Raw genomic sequence first — 17435 nt, 5'->3', positions numbered from 1 at the left:
GCTGTAGGAAAACAAAACCAAAACCAAACCAAACAAAAAACCCAAAACAAAACAAACAGACAACAATGACAACAACAACAACAACAACAAAAAATCCCAAACCCCAAACTCAAAATCTACCTTGCTACAGAAAACTTTGCATGGAATATTGAGTAGTCCATTATTGGACTTCATTCTGCTTATTGGTCTAACACATTGATCTTAACTTTAGGGAATATCTTTGCCTCTCGCACTTGATTATGCAAACAACAGAGATGAGCCACCAAATTATCTATCAGTTGGAATTACTTATAATTTTGGAATCCTGATAAACAGCACATACCCAAACTGGGAAGAGGGAATGGCTTCAGGATCTGAGTCCCAGGTGCTCTGTGATTCCATAGACTGTGAGGTGATTTAAGCTAAACCACACACAACACTGTGAAGAGAACACATATTGAGGATGAGTCTGAAAACAGATGCAGAGGCACATCCAATCCCAGGTCCAAGAGCACCTCCTAGTAGAAATAAGCTGCCTGGATAATTTTTTTTTAGCTGCTATGACAGCAGCTATTTTTTAACTTAATTTTTTCCATCCATCCATGAATCACTTAACACCTTACCTTGTGCTGTTAAAAAAAGAAAAGGCAATGTGCAGGTCATGACCTATCTGTGTTTCCTTCAGCAAAATGTTCTTTATTTCTTGGAAATATATCATGATTTATAGCAACCAGCTAGAGTATGCAATGCTGATGTCATTACTCATACAGTGTCTGTAGGAAAAACAGGACATTAACCAACTCAAAACTTCAGAGTTTTAATTATTGATAGGTTTGTTAAGACAAACCTGATCTGTGTTGGGGAGGAAATCTGATTTCTAGGCTTTGAATTTGTGAGACATCTTTGGTCTGCTGCAGGTTTTTTTGTGAGGAAGACAGAAGTGATGGTTACAAACAAGACCTTTCCATAACCAGAAAGGTCAAATTAGGTAGTAACGTAGGAGAAGATAAGAGGTGATTGGAAGAGTCAAATGGGTTAGGAAGGAGGAGATCTTCTGGCTCAGAGCTGAGCTGCAACCTCGGGACTCGTGCACAGCACCGACACCCACGGCTGGGGGTGAGCATCCCCCAGGGGCCTTGAGCACTGGAGGGGCGCGGAGCTTGCAGGCACCAAGCCTGTGCTGGGTGACAGGGAACACCCTGGCCGGTGTCACACCGGGGAGCGGCGGGGCCTGTGACAGACCCCGGCCGGTGTCACACCGGGGACAGGCTGGCCCGGCCCTCAGCGGGCGCATGGCTCCGCCCCCGGCGGCTGCAGGGCGTAACGGGACGGGGAGGAGCAGGAGCAGGAGCCGGATCGGGAGCAGGATCGGGAGCAGGAGGGCGGTTCTGGTTCCGGGTCAGTCCCCGCCTGGGCAGGCTCTCGGGCGGTGCGCGGGGGCGGCGGCCCCGGCCATGCGGAGCCGGGCCGGGCGGCGGCGGCCGCGCAGGGCCCTGCCTGGGCTGCGGCGGGGCCCCATGAGCCGCCGGGGGTAGGGCGGGGAGCCCCTTCCCCCCCGCCCCGCCGCCATGTACACCTTCGTGGTGCGGGACGAGGGCAGCAGCGTGTACACCGAGGTGAGCCGGCTGCTGCTGGCCAGCGGGCAGTGGCGGCGCCTCCGCAGGGACAACCCCCGCTTCAACCTGATGCTGGGCGAGAGGAACCGGCTTCCCTTCGGCAGGCTGGGTAAGGGTTCTCCCCGCGCCCGCCCGCCGGCGGCAGGGCCCGGCGCTCCCTGGTCCCCTTCGGTCCGTGGCCGTGCCCTCCCGTCCCCGGTATCCTTCGCCGCAGGGCAGCGTCCTCGCGGGTCGCCGCAGCCTCCTGCCACCCTTGCGGGCACGGCCGGGGCACGCCCCGGCAGAGCCCCGCGGCTCGGGAGGCGGTGCCCGCCGGCCCCGCTCTCCTCCCTGTCGCTGTTCCCGCGGCTCCCTGTCCCCGCGGCTCGGCGGCCGCCCCGGCCTCTGGCGCCCAGACGAAACTCAGGTATCGCGGGGTCTCCGTGCAGCCGGCCCCCGGCAGGGCTCTCTACGGGCCCTGCTGACGCCAACCAGGGCTCGAAGGGTCCTCTTCCCGAGCTCCCGGAGAGTGATTTCACCGGGACCCCCCAAAACACCCCCTCAGTTGAGGCCTGTGCTGTGGTGAAGCAGTAAGAAGGGGGGGGGGGGGGGGGGGGGGACGGGGGAGTGACACAAGATCACCCGGAGACCCTCCTGTGACATGCGGCAGACCTCAGGATCCCGTCCCCCGCTCCGGGTGCAGCCCAGGACTGCCTTCCTTGCCTTGCAGCTGTGCCCTTGGGGCCGCTTGCACCACTGCGGGGGGATTCGGACAAGCAGCGTGCCTTTGTGGTTCCAGTGTCATCCTCTGCCTGGTGCTGGGCAGGGACACTGCGGTGCAGAGCTTACGTGGTATGGGGGTTGTTTCTGCTGCTTAAGACAGGAGGCAGAACGGGTCTAAGCGAGTCACGTTCAAACCTTCACTCCAGAGCTGAGGCTGGTGGGGATGTGCCACTGCAGGGCTTGGTGAGGGTGACGGCACTGTCCCTGCCTGGAGCAGGGTGTGGGTAATTCCAGAGGCTCTGTGTGTGTAGGGCCCCCTGCAACCCCTGCCCCACCACCTTTTCCCCTGCTGCCTGACCCCCACTGTCACCCTGTCACCATGCAGAGCTCTGGGAGCTGCCCTGTGTAGGCTTGTCCCCTGCCTGCCGTGCTCGCTGCTGTCCCATGGCACAGCCGCCCTGGCCCTCTGCCCCGCTGGATGGTGCAGAGCCCAGGAGCAGGGAGGGAGAGTGCCCACAAGCAGGAGAGCCAAGCCAGGCACTGGCAGTATTACAGGGCGTGGCAGGGAGCGGGGCTGCACTGTCATCTTGGCCCTGGTTTCTTTCTTAGGTGATTTTGCAGCACTGCTTCTGGCTGCAGAAACATCAGAACAGGCAGAGCCCCCTCACTCCAGCAGCTCTGGTGCAGGATGGCTTTGCGGCCCCTTTCTTGCAGTGGAGACCCATCTCTGACTGCTCTAAACAACTTGCAAGTCACCAGTTCCAGCACCTCTCCCTTGTCTCCTCCACATTTGTGAGTGGAAAGTCCCCATCACATGACAATGGCATCCGGTCACCTCCTGGTGTCAGGGTGTCTGCAGCGGGCAGGGAAACACAGGGAGAGGCTCAGGCAGTGAGGATGCTCACACGTGCTGTCAGTAAGCAGACCTGTGCTTTAACCTGCCCAGCATGGAGGACCTGTGAGCATCAGGCCTCATTGCAGAACAAGTGCAGCTCCTTGAGAGTGGGCATGCACAGCACATCCAGCTATGGTGGGCTTGTGGCCATCTCTAACTAACCCCTTCCATCCTCTAAAAGTGTCCTGGGGTGATGGAAGGGCTTCCCTGAGCCATTCAGCATGTGTTGCCATGGGATGCCCAAAAACTCAAACCATTTCTCAGGGGGGCAACAAGGAGGAGGGAGCCAAGACATATCTATAACCTATGGAGAGGGGCCATGCTTTGGCACTGGCATCTTTAAACCATCCTCCTGTAGCAGGAACTGGTTGCCTGAAATCAGTAGATTCAGACCAAAAATAACACAGTTATTTTGGTGCGTTTTCCAAAAAGCTCTATCTTCTTTGGTTTGTCTTCCTGAGCAACTGTTACATCAAAACTGGCTTGGTTTTCCTAAGGGCTCTACTCGGTGGGAGCAGACATTAATTCGGGGAACTGTAAGGATTTGCATTACTCAGGGCCTAAACTGGATCATGGAGAGGAGTGGGGCCTCTCAGCATGCACCACTGCTTCTGCCCAGCTGCAGGGACCTCTGTAGCTCTCATTGATAACCTAATTCCTGGGGAATTGTACCCTTAAGCTGTGTCCTCATCTAGCAGAAAAGCAGTTTGTGCTGAGGGGATGGTAAGGAGGAAGAACCTGCAGAGGCCTCATGTAGCAGGGGATGCTGGGCTCTATGCCCTGCTGGCCAGGAGAGGCTTGCCGCTTTGGTGAGTGCCTTGGCAGCTTCTTAATCCCATTAAATGCATGCTACAGACCTCGCAACATGCCCCAGAAGTTTCCCCTCCTGCCTTGTGGTCCCTCTTTGCTGGCCACCCAACTCTATGTTGTAGCCCACTGCTCCATGGCAGTGCTCAGGAGCCCAGTGAGGATGCAGCTCCCCAGAATAAACTAGAAACAGAAGAAAATTTGAGGGGTTTTATTATTTTCTTTTCAGTGAAAAAACCTGCCTTGCTGGCTGCACCTTGAAGTGCCTGAAGTTACAGATCTTTTCTGCACGATGGTTTTCAGCTACCTTGTATTTAAAGATTTGTGAATACAAGTGACCCAGGGCAGGGAAGTGACTTTCAGGCTGAAAATAGATATTCACTCCCTGTGATCTTGCAGCTGCCTGGTGTTTAAGGTCATGTTTGCTCCAGGCCTTTTTTTCCCAGGCAAACACCAAGAAGGTGTAGTAAAGGAGGATAAGTAAAACCCTGAATCGTTTTTCAGGATTCTGGTCCCTCCCAGAGAGCTTCCAGCTGAGCACAAGTGTTTCTGTCCTGTGAAAAGGTGAAGGCAGGCAGGCTGTGGTTGGAGTGTTGGTAAGGAGGTACTGATCTGCTTAGCACTGTCTTTGTCAATGCTGAGGCCACAGCTGGATACTGGGGCCAGTTTGGGATTTTCCAGTGCAAGGAAGACTTAAACATCTGGAGTTACTATCGGAAGGACCACCACTATAGTCAAGGGGACACAGGTTGGCAGCCAAACACTGGGACAAGGACTTAGAAAAGTCAGTATCTGTCTTTAGAGATACTCAGACTTTGAACAGGAGGTTGGAGCAGAGACTCCCAGAGGTTCCTTCTCACCTCAGGTATCCAACAGGTCTTGTTGCAAACTGCTAGAGAGAAGGAAGACTCCATGTCTTTCGATGTTTCCCAGTGTTTTGTGGTATCAGGCCCAAGAGGGAATCCTGCTGTACATGACAAAGAAAAAAGGCCCTTTGCTAAGCTGTGATCTTTGTATCAGGGTGTGTTTTCCTGCATCCTCCACTTGTATTTAAGAGTAACTGAAATCTTGGTTCTTAAAAGCTTCCACCAGCAGATGGAGAACACCTGCCAGTTCCCAATGTGAACTAGGAAAAAATTATTTTCCTTTGCAAGATGGATGTGTCAGATGAAAAACAAGTGGGTAACTGCATGGTTTTTTGTAACTAAATGAAAGAAACCACAGGAACCAGTACCAGTTTACAACCTGTTTCTGTAATGCAGGGCAAGGAAACGGCCTCCATTTCTTTTTTCCTACTGCACAGGTCCTTTGCACCAAGCAGCTGTTTTTCCTTTATTCATTGAGGAGTTTGTCTGACCTCTGTTTCCCCTTCTTAGGCCATGAACCTGGACTTGTGCAGCTGGTGAATTACTACAGGGGAGCAGACAAGCTGTGCCGCAAAGCATCTCTGGTGAAGTAAGAAATTCACTGAAATGTTAGATGGGCTTGGCAGAAGCTTCTCTTCTAACCCTTGTTGAGTGTTGAACCTGTTTGGAGGATATTTCACACAACAACTGCCCTGGGAGTGTCCTGGCATGTGCTGTCTTCAGACTCCTGGGCTGGTCTCTAGAGCTGTTTGTGTGCACAAAGGCCTCTCTGTAACCTCAGGGGAAATGCCATTTCCACTGAGTTGTATCTACTTGAAACCATAGAGTGTATTGAATCAGATTAGAGCCAAATCAAAAGGAAAAAGAAACCCAAACGTATCTGCTCTTTTTCCTTGTAGACATTTAATTAAAACCTTCTCCTTTTATTCTCTGTTTCATACAGAGAAGAGACACTAATGTGCCTTTAGCTAATCAGATTTGTTGGTCAAACAAATGCTTGCAGACATCTCCAGGAAGAGTTCTGGGAGTTATTTCTGCATGACCTGCCATGCAAGGGTCTCCTGGGGAAATGTGGATGAACTTTCATGGTAAATAACCCTGTCCCTGTGCAAACTCTGCTTCCACTAGAGCATCTTTATGTCAGAGGTCTTGGTCTCCTTTAGCAATCTGATTGCCCATTACAGTCTGTGCTACCTCTCACTAATGCAGTCCTGCAGACTGTGTGTGCTGATCCAAGGCCTCTCCTTCCTCTGCAAAGAGCCTCTTCCCAGTTACTTTCCTGGCACTGGTGATGGTGTTTGTCAGAAAGTGGCAGAGTATTTTTAAACGAGCACTTAGAGCACTCCTCAGATGGAGATTTCTCTTTAGCCTGTTACCTAGAGTGCCACTGACTCACTGCTATCCCAACAGAGAGTCAGCACCTCATGAACTCTACTTTTGGCTTTAAGCAAAGCATAGGCATTTGGAGAGGCAGGCAGCTCCCTTGACTTTGAAAGAAAACAGGAATTCCTGAGCTCTGCTAACAGGAATTTGCTGCTGTTTCCAGACATTACTGGTAGGGGAGATGTGCCCGAGGCATCCCAGACACCTTGGGATGTGAAACATGTAACTGTGCCCTTGCTTTCTGTGGCTTCCCAGTGGCCTTCATACACAGCTGGGACACCTGATCCGATCTCAGTGGGAATGGGATCAAGGGCTAAGCACCAGCACAGAGAGCATTACTGCTCTGGCTTTTCTTTTTCCAGCTGTGATTGCAGCATCCTTCCTGCCCTGAGCTGTGTCAGCAAAAATACCTCCGCAGTTCCCTTGTGCAGAGATGATGCAGGGAATGCACCACCAGCTTTAGTTACGTGGAAACTTCTCGGCTGTGTCAGTAAAATGTTTAATGAAAGCATGCAGGTTCTGGTTCAGAGTAGTGCTTTGCTGTGGGTTGGGGTTGCCATGATATTTTTAGGAAAATCCTAATTTCAAGGGTTTAAGGAAAACAGGATAATTTAGCACAGACTATCTGTAAGCTGCCGTTCATCATCAAGCAAAAGAGCCCAGTTAATGATGATTTTTCCTTATTTAATAAGCCCTATGCAGGTAGGGACACCCCAGAGATTAACAGCCTGTCTCTCTTCACCCAGGCTAATCAAGACAAGCCCTGAGCTATCAGAGTCCTGCACGTGGTTCCCTGAGTCATACGTTATTTACCCAACAAACTTGAAGACCCCCGTGGCTCCAGCACAGAATGGAATTCACCATCTCATAAACAACTCAAGGACAGACGAGCGGGAAGTGTTCCTGGCAGCTTACAACAGGCGGCGGGAAAGCAAAGAAGGCAACGTGTGGATAGCCAAGTCGTCGGCTGGTGCCAAAGGTTCATTCTCCAGCACCAGGAGCTATTTCTCATTATTCCTCACTTTTTACATGATCTGAAGAAGCACAGGGTTTGGCTGAGCCAAGCTGATGTGTGGTCTGTCTATGAAGGGCTTCGCTGACCATGCCAGACAAGCAATGTGGTGTGCACATGCTACCTAGGACATGCACGGCAGGGAGAGGTCCTCCACTTCTCTACATGCACCTCAAAATGTGGGAATGTGCTGTCAGGAGAAGGCAGCAGGGACCAGCAAGTGAGGGGAATGTGGAGTGCAGGTTAGAGGGAGCAGAACAGGATACAGGGAGGCAGTCAGCAGGCAGGGCAGCAACCTTCAAGGGCAAGGAGCCCAACTCCCCATGCTGCAACTTAACTTGCCTTCTCCTGGGTGGAAATCCTGCTTGTCTTTCAACCAGACTCAGATGCCTGGTGCCAGTGGCCTACCCATGGTCACACTGAGAGCCTCGCTGAGCTCAGTACGTCACAATTACACCCAAGCCTCAGGGGAAGGTACCAGAGCAAAGACAATCAATGCAGTGTCTGTCTATCCATTTAATCTGAATAGGACAACAGATAGCCAAGTGATAATGTGTCCTTCCTTGTTCCAGGGTCATTCCATCCCTCACTCTACAGAAATAATGAGCTATGAGATAGCTGAACACAGCTATAATGCAGTGCTTTGATAACTATTCTGCTCTCTTGGCTGTGTCGCCAAGAAGAATTGGAAGAGTATCCTTGTTTTCATCTGGAACAAAGGGGAGATGAGTCCTTTTGTTATGCCAGTGCAGGAATGTGTTTCTGAGTGATAAATTGGCAAAAAAATACATCTGGGCATTTGGAAAGGCAGTTGCTGTGATCTGCTGCAGGCTGAGCAGGTTCAGACTCTTCAGATACTTCATGCACATGTGATCCCATCTTTTCTGCACTAAAGCAGAGTAGCCTTTTGTATTCATCACTGTGCTGCTGAAAATGAAAGTGTATCGCAGCCTGGAGTCCCAGGGGTCCGTCTGGCCCCCGGGGCAGCAGACGCTGTAGCTGTCCCGGATAGCACTGTGCTGATGAGGTGCAGCCTGCCTGGGCCCCTCGGCTAGCTCCGAGCCGCTGGCTACTTTAGCGAGCACTTGTGGAGTGATTTCAGCTCTAGTGATTTCAGCTCTGTGCTTGCAAAGTGCCTGGGCAGACGCAGGGAAGGAGAGAGGTGAAGGCTGTGTGGAGTTCTGCGGAGATGTCTTTATTGGCAGCTTCGGCAAAGGGTTCCAGTGACAGCTCCTTTGCTGAACTGGGCAATGGTATGGGTTTATATAGGCTATTGAGGGATCAGGATTTGTCCTATGGCTGAGGTCGAGGAGAACACGACCTATAGCCTTACAGAGTGATAACAGGGGTCTGATGTGTGGAAGAGGGGTAGCTCTGTTCCACTCATCATGACTCTGCATTTCTTATCTTAGGCTAGTGACCACCATGGAGGCCTTGCAGGGCCTTTGACTGCTACAGAAGTGGAAAGCAGAGTCTCATGGTAATCTTCTAGAGGGAAATTTTATACACCTGGGGATTACTTCTGATGAAGAAGAAAGCTTGTTCATACTAATTACCAAGAAAGACACAGCTCAGGCACAGTCCGTGTCTTGGGACGGGTCTAACAGAAGCTTAGTCATCCATCAGTAACAGGAAAATTCAAGGTTTAGGGTGCCCTGACTCAAACGTTTTAAGGGTTTGCAACCATGGCTGGAGGTTTTGGTGTTTTCTTTGACAGCTGCCCCACATAAGCTGCTTTGCTGCCTCACTGGGTTGCTGCCTGGGTGCACAGTCAAACTGACCCTCCCCTTGGTTTGCCATCTGTCCAATGTGGAACAGGTGCCTGCTGATCTCGCCACTGCAGCAGCTTTGCTGCCTTAGGGATGTTGTTTCCCTCCTTTCCCCAGTGCACAGCCTGAAGTTGTGCCGGTGCAAGGTTCTGCCTTGCTCTACTGTGATCAGGAGACTAAAAAATCTTGCCCTCTGCATAAAGCATGGGTGAGAAAGATACTTTGATTTCAGACTTCCTTTCAGTGGAGAGTACTGGGATGAATGGGAGGACAGTAGGGCTGGAAAGCTGAGCAGAGGATGGAGCAGTGGGAGTACCTGCAGGGCTGTGCTGACAGTGACCTTCAGAAATCACAGCTAGGAGCATTTTTCCTTGGATGATCCTGTCAAACCCTGCCTGTGCTTCAAACCTCTATTACCCCTTTGATGCCCTCTTGAAAAGTGGGGTTTTTTTGCACAGTATTTCCTCCAAAACACTCAGCACAAAATTAAGACTAAGTAATCAGGTTTAGTCCAGAAAACTACTGCCTCAAGAACGGGCATAGTGCCAGAGGAGTGTTTGGTAACTTTACCTGAGCTGGCTTATCCCTTATGACACCATGCCATTTCTTCATGAAATCCCAGAAGGAAAATGGTCTCTCTTCAGTGCTCTGCAACAGAAGTTTGCTATTTGGACTCTTGCAAGAGATGAACAGTGACAGCTTCAGCCAAAATGTGGGAGTGTTTAAATAGCACAGTTCATTTTTTAAATTAAAAGCTTCGGCAGCAGGAACACTGAGTACATGGATGAACAATTTAAAATAGTACTTATCCTTATTCAACAGTGATTTTAATAAAAACTTAAATGAACTCGGTGAGCAGGGCAACACTGCGCAAGTGTGCATGTGTGACTGCCTCTGGCAGCCAGAGAAGCCAGACAGGGAAAGAAAGTCTTGAGTCTGGGATAAAAAGCCCCACAAACCTCCCTCCCCAAATAAAAAAGGAAGGCAAAAATCTTTACAGTAAATGTGCCAATCTCCCTGTTCTCTCTAAACTGCTGAAACGCAAGGAAAAACAAAACCAAATTTGTCAAGTGTCAAATGCAAGCACCACCACACCCTCCTACCCCTGCTGAGCCTAGATAGGAAAAAAAAAAAAAAAAAAAAAAAAGATTTAAAAGAAACCAAAGTGCCCCCAAGCCAAGCAGCTGCCTCACTGCTTGCCCAGGTCCCTGTCTGCTGTGCATCTCCTCACACCTCAACAGCCACTGCCCTATGGATGTGCCCAGCCAGGCTGTGCCCTGTCAGATCCCCTTGATTCCCATTTACATCAGGCCTGGTTTCTGGGGAGCCAGAGGCCCATGGCATGGCAAGGAAGAGATCCTTCCATGGATTCATTCCCATGGAGTGACAGTGGCATTGCTTGATCACTGGCTGACCCTGGGGCCACAGGTTCTTGCATGTCGCTTTTTGGGCTAATGAGCCACTTGAGGGCTGAAAAAGCTCCAACAAAGGTAGAAGGATCCTCTACCTAATTTTGTCTTCAACTTTCTGTGCCAGGGGAAGGGATCCTGATTTCTTCAGAGGCTGCAGAGCTCCTGGACTTCATCGATGAGCAGGGACAAGTGCATGTGATTCAGAAATACCTGGAGAATCCTCTACTTTTAGAGCCAGGGCATCGCAAGTTTGACATCAGGTAAACTTTTTTGCCTTTGTAATACCAGTTTTCTTGCTCATGCTGTTTCTTTGGGAACCACTGAGACTAGAGTTTGTTCTCCTGTCCCCCAGGAGCTGGGTTCTCGTGGATCATCAATATAATATCTACCTCTACAGAGAGGGTGTCCTGCGGACCTCTTCCGAACCATATAACAGTGCTAATTTCCAGGACAAAACCTGCCACTTGACCAATCACTGCATTCAGAAGGAATATTCCAAAAACTACGGGCGGTATGAGGAAGGCAATGAAATGTTCTTCGAGGAGTTCAACCAGTATCTGATGGATGCCCTGAACACAACGCTTGAGAATAGCATCTTACTGCAAATCAAACACATAATAAGGTAGCCAGCTGCCTGCTGCTGAGGAGAGCAAAACCCTTCAGGGACAGGGAGTGTGTATGGACACAGCTGGGGAAGCAGAGCGTGAAGGAAAGGGTTTCAATTGCATAAATTCAGGATAAGGCCATAAATACCCCCATGTCACTGCTCAATGAGAAGGCACCTCTGTAAGTGCTGTTGCCTCAGTGGTATGTGCCCCTGTTTCTGCATTTTGCCAGCTGTGGCTGGTGAAGGGTAGAGTGAAAAGGGAAGAGAGCAGGTCAAAAGACAGGGCTAGAAGAGGCTGAGGTTAAGAAAGGCATAAAGGTGATAGAGGGGAAATGAAGGTGATTCAAGTGTACAGACTGTGGATGTTTCCCCCACCATCAGCCAACAGCAGCACATGGCTGTTGCCTAGGTCATTTTACTCAGTCCACAAGAGCCAGTTCCTTCCTGGGCATAGAAAGTGCCTGGAGAGAGATCTCAGTGCTGCAGAGAATCCAGGTCTTGACAAAGCAGTCCTTCATGAAGAAATTTGCTTTGCCAGTACCCCATTGCTGTTAATTGCACTAAAAAGATGTGGCATAATCTTTGAGGGACTTGAAGGCAAATGAGCATCCAGTGGCAGTTCCCTGGGGACCTGCTGCAGCCCTTTGTGGCATTGCACATGATGTTTTTCAGCTTGCCTGACCCAGTGGTGAGGGAGGATGCTAGATGCTCTCCAGCTCTTTGAGTTAACTCAGGGGTGTCCCCACATGGATTTTCATGGTCACAGGATCTCACTTGCATGGACCTGCTTACCATGGCATGTGTTGGACATAACTTGTAATTTGGGAGAGTTCCAGGGCAACCCCTCTTACTTAACGTGTCCACAGCAGCCTTAGCCCCGAGTTTCTGTTTCTCCCTTCACAGAAGCTGCCTTATGTGTATAGAGCCTGCAATCAGCACGAAGCATCTTCACTACCAGAGCTTCCAACTCTTTGGCTTTGACTTCATGGTGGATGAGGAGCTGAAGGTCTGGCTAATAGAAGTCAATGGAGCCCCAGCATGTGCCCAGTGAGTAAATCAGTTTCTGTAACACCCTTGTGATGCCACCATTCACATGCCTCACCCAAAACATGGCTATGTCCCAGCTCCAAGTGAAAAAGGTGAAAGAAAGTGAATGGCAAGAGAGTTTTCCAGGTTAACACTGGACACTACTCCAAGTGCCAGTCAGTTTGGGTTCATTACTCTTATCTCTGTGTTTGGTATTCCCCAGCTTCTTTCATATGAGAGATGGGGCACTAATCTGGGTTTTTGAACAAATGGGTTTGAGTATAACTTGGGTCATTTTTATTACTCTTGGGTTGAAGTTATGTTTGCAGATTTAATGTTTTGGGAGTCAGATTGTTTCTCAGTCTCTGTTGTGGTGGCTGCTCTTTATATGAACACAGGTTAAATGAGTGGCATTAAGGGCAGCAGCTGAAAGTGAGTGACTAAATTTGCAGGGAGCAGGACTACAGAGCACACTGTGGATGCTGCAGATGTTACCAAATCTCTGAAAACCTAAGGAATAAAGACTCAACACCAATTTAGTGTTAAGAGCATCATTTATTCAAATCACACGGGGGATAACTCCTAACCTTATGTGTCCATGTGATTTTACAAGTGTCTTGCTTAGATACAGTCACTACATGCATGTTACAATTTGTCCATTACCAAGAAACCCTCCCCAGTTTCCCAGATTAAGTCCTTATTTTGGCTGTACCTGCATTCCTGAGACAGATGTCTTCTTACCTTCCAGCCATCCTTGATGGGAAAGCAGATTTTGCATGCCTTGTTTCTCTGCTAAGAGTTCACAAGCACAGTAAAAATTGAATTAACCCTTTTGGTATCACAGAAATCTGGTTATAGCTTCTTCCAGCAGCCACAGGGAGGCTGGAACAGCCAAGCAGCCCTGGCCATGAACATCTCTGTGTAGGCACAAGAGGAGGTTCTGTATTACATGACTGAGACAACTGCAGGAGACCAGAAATTTTTGCTAAGTGAGCATCTATATTGTATTAAAAAAAAAAAAAAAAAATCCAGCAAAACAGAGCAGGCTGTACATCACTGCATTAGAATTTGATCAGATTAGATGTTGATTAAATTAGGTTAGATCATCACTAACAGAAGACAAAAAATGCAGGTGAAACCTACCAGACAGCTTGTTCAGCAGCTTTTTCAGGGCTAGAGCTTGGGGAGCTTTCTGTGTCCAGGATGCCCTGTTCACAGTGTGCATCATGGTGCAATGACTGCCTTGCACCTCCTTGTCTTGCTGTATGGGTAGAATTTGGCTGTTGCTGGGTGGATTTGGATTGCAACAGTGCCCTGTTTGTTTTGTGCCTCTTGGAAGAGCAAGGGCTTTGTTGGGCACTTGAAAGATTGAAAGCAGCTGAGGTAGGTTTTGGCTATTTGTGACTTCTCCTGTTGAGGGTTATTTTTAGTTATAGCATTTGTATCACACAGCTCCCATTTAAAGAGGGAAAAAAACCAGGCTGCTGTAAGCAATAACATTCCCAGGAGCTGAAAAAACATCTTACTGTCACATAGCCCCAGTGGCATGGAGTAAAAGACATTGTTAATCCTGGGAAAAACAGGTTTGGTACTAAATACATCCCAGATGTATTTCACACATTCAGGGAGGTTACACATGCATTTCCTCCAGCAGAAAATGAAGCTGTTGTTAACTCAAACACCTTGTCTCTCTTCTCCTTAATCCTGCTGTGCATGAGCTGTGCCATGGTGAAACACATCCCACATGTCTGAGGGTCCTGTGAAGCCCCTGTGCCTGATCACAAGCTGATGTGTACAGCTGCATCCCAGCACAGCATTTCATCAAACCAGAAATGCATCAGAGCAGCCCCTCTGGGGCACATTCTTGTGTGAACAGTGTCTGGTGCAGTAAATCCCAACTCCCTGAGTTGGAAGGCTGGTACAGGGTGCCTTGAGATGTTTTCTGCCCCTTTACATCTTGTGGAGTCTCAAGTCTGGGGCCTGAGGGTCCTGAGCCTCTGACTGTAAACATAGATAATGGGCTTTGTGGTTCTTTGTGAAAGGGAGCAATATTGGGAATTATCACCATGGAAAAAGAAGATACTTGTTGGTGTAAACAGGGAGGAGGTGGAAGAGATACTGCTCTCCTCCTATTTGCCACCCTGAAACTCCTTGTAATGGGAATAGGATCTTGTAGATCTTGCTGGGAAAACCCATTTCTACATTAAAATTATCCAGGCCTCTGCTGGTTTGTCCTGCCTGGGTATGTGATTCTCTCACTCTCTCATTTCTTAGGAAGCTGTATGCAGAGCTCTGCCAAGGAATTGTGGATGTAGCCATCTCCAGCGTTTTCCCCCTCAATGACACTGGGCAGAAGATGAACCAGTCATCATCGATCTTCATCAAGCTGTGATGATGACACAACTGCCACCACTGTGAACAGGGAGAGACTGCACCCCTCGGGTCAGCACAGTTCGGTGGCTTATCTCAGTAACATGCCAAAAAGTGAGAGAGACAGGCTTCATATTTTCTGGGAGACCACAGGGAAAAACAACAAAACAGGCATCCTCACGGAGCTGTGATGAACCAGAGCTGCTCAGATAACTCTGCCTGCATTCACCAAAATCCACTTTAGAAACAGCTCCTGTGACTTTGATACCTGAAACAAATCTCTCTGGGAGTACAACAAAACAACCTTAAAATGAAACCCCAGCAGGGATACTGTAATGCTGTATTAGCTCCTCCTTTTCTATAGAGATAACATTGGGTTTTTTAAGGGAATTGAGTGGAGAGAATGATGGAGTTGTGCTCCTCCCGCTGTGTTTATTCTTTCCTCACCTACTGCATCATTAGTGCCTTAGCTCAGCTCCAAATAGGTGACTCGTTTCCTTTGTTCCTGCTCTGTTACATAGAAAGGAGCAAGCTCTCCTGGTGCCTAAAGCCAGGAACACCAAGAAGTCAGTTTCCTTAAGTAATTTTCCAAACTGGTTGGCTGAACACCCAGGCAATGGCTGGCAAAAGGGTGCTGAACTGCAGGTGGTGACTTAACCCAGGCAAGGAAGGCGATTTTCTTTATTTATAGCTATCCCTTTTCCTATTGAGATTTGAATCAGTGTCTGTCCCAGCCTGAGGCAATTGGATTCTTCTTAAAAGAGGTAGAGAGACGCCCTCGGAGCTCACCAGCAGGCTGTAGGATTTCTAGCATCACTTTTGTGCTGAGTGTTTCAAGTAGCAGAAACCTGATCCCTGTTTCTTCTGAGGCACTGCTGAGGCACTGGTGAATTTAGGCTCTTCTCTCAGATTTCCCCTTCATGATTTACTTGAGGCTTGAACCAGAAATCTTTCTACCCAAATCCCATTTGATCCAGCCAGTTTTATTCTCCTCCCTTTGACAAATACTGTAATCTTCTGCCCTGAACACAGTCCACAACTTGATCTTAGCTAGGGGCAAGGTGGGTGAGGTTTTGTAGACCAGGAGAGACATTCCTGTTTGCCATACATCTGGGAAATGAGGTGCTTTGGGTGGAAGGAGGGGTTAAATTCCTTGAAATCTCTGTATTTCAGAGTTAACATCTGCTTCAAGTATGACCTAAATTCCTGCCAGGTTTCCCCCCCTTGTGAAGTGTATCTGAATTTGCAGTGTGAGCCCAGCACATCCCTCTGGCAGGGAGAGATGGTCATGGAAAGAAACCGGTTCCTGTTCCCCATAACAAACAAGAAGACATTGTGGAGATTACAAGCTGCCTGCGTGTAATAGGAAGTGAATCAAGCAATGGAATTTCTGCCCTCCTCAGAAGAACCTAGCATTTTGGTGTACTCTGCTCTGCTTGTGAGGGAGATTTCAGAGTTCTTCATGCAGCAGACAATCCTGATGGGAAGGGGCTGGGTGATAAGGAGGGAGAAGGGTGTGGGGGAAGGATTGATTGGTTTTTCTAACCTATGATAGCACAGAGGTGTCAGAACTTCACTGCAGTCCAGTTGAAGTGTGTTGGTAACTCATCGAGGTAAAATGTAGGCTGTTAAGGGTTGTTACTCAACTTGCAAAGTTCACCACATCTCCACTGACATTTTCATGTTAGCTTAGCTGAGCTTAAAAACTGCACATTTTTTGCCCAGCAGTGGGAAGATCTCACAGCAATTGCTCTCATCCAGGATGTGCCTGAGGTGACAGCTGAGCTCTCATAAATGCTAGGGCAGACGAGAACAGGAAATTTTCCCCATCACAATAAACCAAGAAATGCTCATATTCTGGGGTGCTAGACCCATCCTTCTCCTCAAAAGGGAAATTTAGATAATGTGTGGTAGTAGAGCCACAACTACAGATGATGCAGCTATTTATACCCTGCCTTTCCAGCTGGGCTTGGGGGAGGTAGTGTTTCAGGGACACTTGAATCCTCTGTTTGCTGAATTTTTCAGGAATAAGCAACATCCATCCTCCAGAGTAAAATGTGTATTTTCCACCTTCTCTCAAACTGTCCCCCGAAGTAAAGCACAGAAGGTAAATGATAAAGGACAGAGAGCACAGCGCCTAAAGTTTTGCCCAAAATACTAGCTACAAGGTGGAGTGGAGGATGTGTGTGGCTGAGGCCTGGGCATTGCAGCCATGGGTGCACCTTGCAAGTGATGCTCACAAGCCCCTGTGAGACTTTTGTTTGTTTCTTTTTTTAGGAATATACAACAATAAATGTTTTCTAGTTTGTTTCAGCTGAAAGGTCTATAGAAAAGGTCTTACTCTCTTTCCTGAGCTTTCACCCAGGATACTGCTGGGTTTCCAGAAGACACCTACCATACTACAGAACGTCTCTAGTCTTAGTTGTATCCCTTCATGTCATCCATGAAGAATTTCTGGCCCAGGTGTTCAGCTGCGTTGTCCAGCAGGGTCTGGCCCCACTGGACTCTGGGTTTCAGGTAACTCCCATGTGGCTTGTTCCATACGAGTTAGCTATGTTGTGCTTGTGCTGAAATCTGGTGGCCACCCACAGTCCATGGAGAACGCCAGAGAAGCGTAAGAAAGGCTCAAACACCGATTTCATCCAGGTGACTGTGACCAGTGCCCTTCAGGACTGCTTGCATGTCCCTGCTCCCAGCATTTCTTGTTCTCCACACGCAGCTCTCTCCCGGGAGAGCAGCGCTGTGCCGTTCATAGTCATGCTCCATGACCGTGTCTGCTGTGGCAGCCCCTGGGGAAACCCTGGTGTTGAGAGGGTGTGAGGTACACGGGGCGCTGCCGCCCGGCAGGCTCGGGATCGTGTGCCCAGCTGCTCTCACGCCAGCATGTGCATGTGGGGTTGGCGAATGCCTGAGCTCCCGGCTCTCCGGTGAGCTCACATCTATCCACATCTCTCCTAAACCATCATTAAAACATGCAAACCCCACGGCCTG

General features: G+C 49.1%; 1 protein-coding gene across 3 annotated transcripts; it reads left to right on the top strand.

Annotated features, from left to right (window-relative positions):
• Positions 1 to 1256: 1256 nt before the first annotated feature.
• Positions 1257 to 17428, top strand: TTL (tubulin tyrosine ligase). 3 transcript variants are annotated; one of them, XM_053938250.1, is made up of 7 exons: positions 1257 to 1377; positions 5376 to 5454; positions 6995 to 7227; positions 10566 to 10701; positions 10794 to 11063; positions 11952 to 12095; positions 14349 to 17428. In XM_053938250.1, the coding sequence occupies exons 1-7, from the start codon at positions 1272 to 1274 to the stop codon at positions 14464 to 14466; spliced, it is 1086 nt and encodes a 361-aa protein (XP_053794225.1). In that variant the 5' UTR covers positions 1257 to 1271; the 3' UTR covers positions 14467 to 17428. The 3 variants fall into 3 exon arrangements, with proteins under 3 accessions (XP_053794225.1, XP_053794223.1, XP_053794224.1); XM_053938248.1 differs by lacking the exon at positions 1257 to 1377 and adding an exon at positions 1423 to 1704; XM_053938249.1 differs by lacking the exons at positions 1257 to 1377; positions 14349 to 17428 and adding exons at positions 1423 to 1704; positions 12527 to 12629.
• The last annotated feature ends 7 nt before the right edge of the window (positions 17429 to 17435 follow it).

The sequence above is a fragment of the Vidua chalybeata genome, chromosome 3, assembly GCF_026979565.1.
Source record: "Vidua chalybeata isolate OUT-0048 chromosome 3, bVidCha1 merged haplotype, whole genome shotgun sequence".
Lineage (NCBI taxonomy): Eukaryota > Metazoa > Chordata > Aves > Passeriformes > Viduidae > Vidua > Vidua chalybeata.
The sequence above is the reverse complement of the archived record's forward strand: the minus strand, read 5'-3'. Positions and strand labels throughout refer to the sequence as shown.

What these genes read in the sequence shown, in the direction of transcription:
- TTL (XM_053938248.1), top strand. Translation starts at nt 1,548, where the DNA reads ATGTACACCTTCGTGGTGCGGGACGAGGGCAGCAGCGTGTACACCGAG. An exon ending in CGCAAAGCATCTCTGGTGAA is followed by an intron (nt 5,455 to 6,994) that starts GTAAGAAATTCA and finishes CTCTTCACCCAG; the next exon opens with GCTAATCAAGACAAGCCCTG. An exon ending in CATCGCAAGTTTGACATCAG is followed by an intron (nt 10,702 to 10,793) that starts GTAAACTTTTTT and finishes CCTGTCCCCCAG; the next exon opens with GAGCTGGGTTCTCGTGGATC.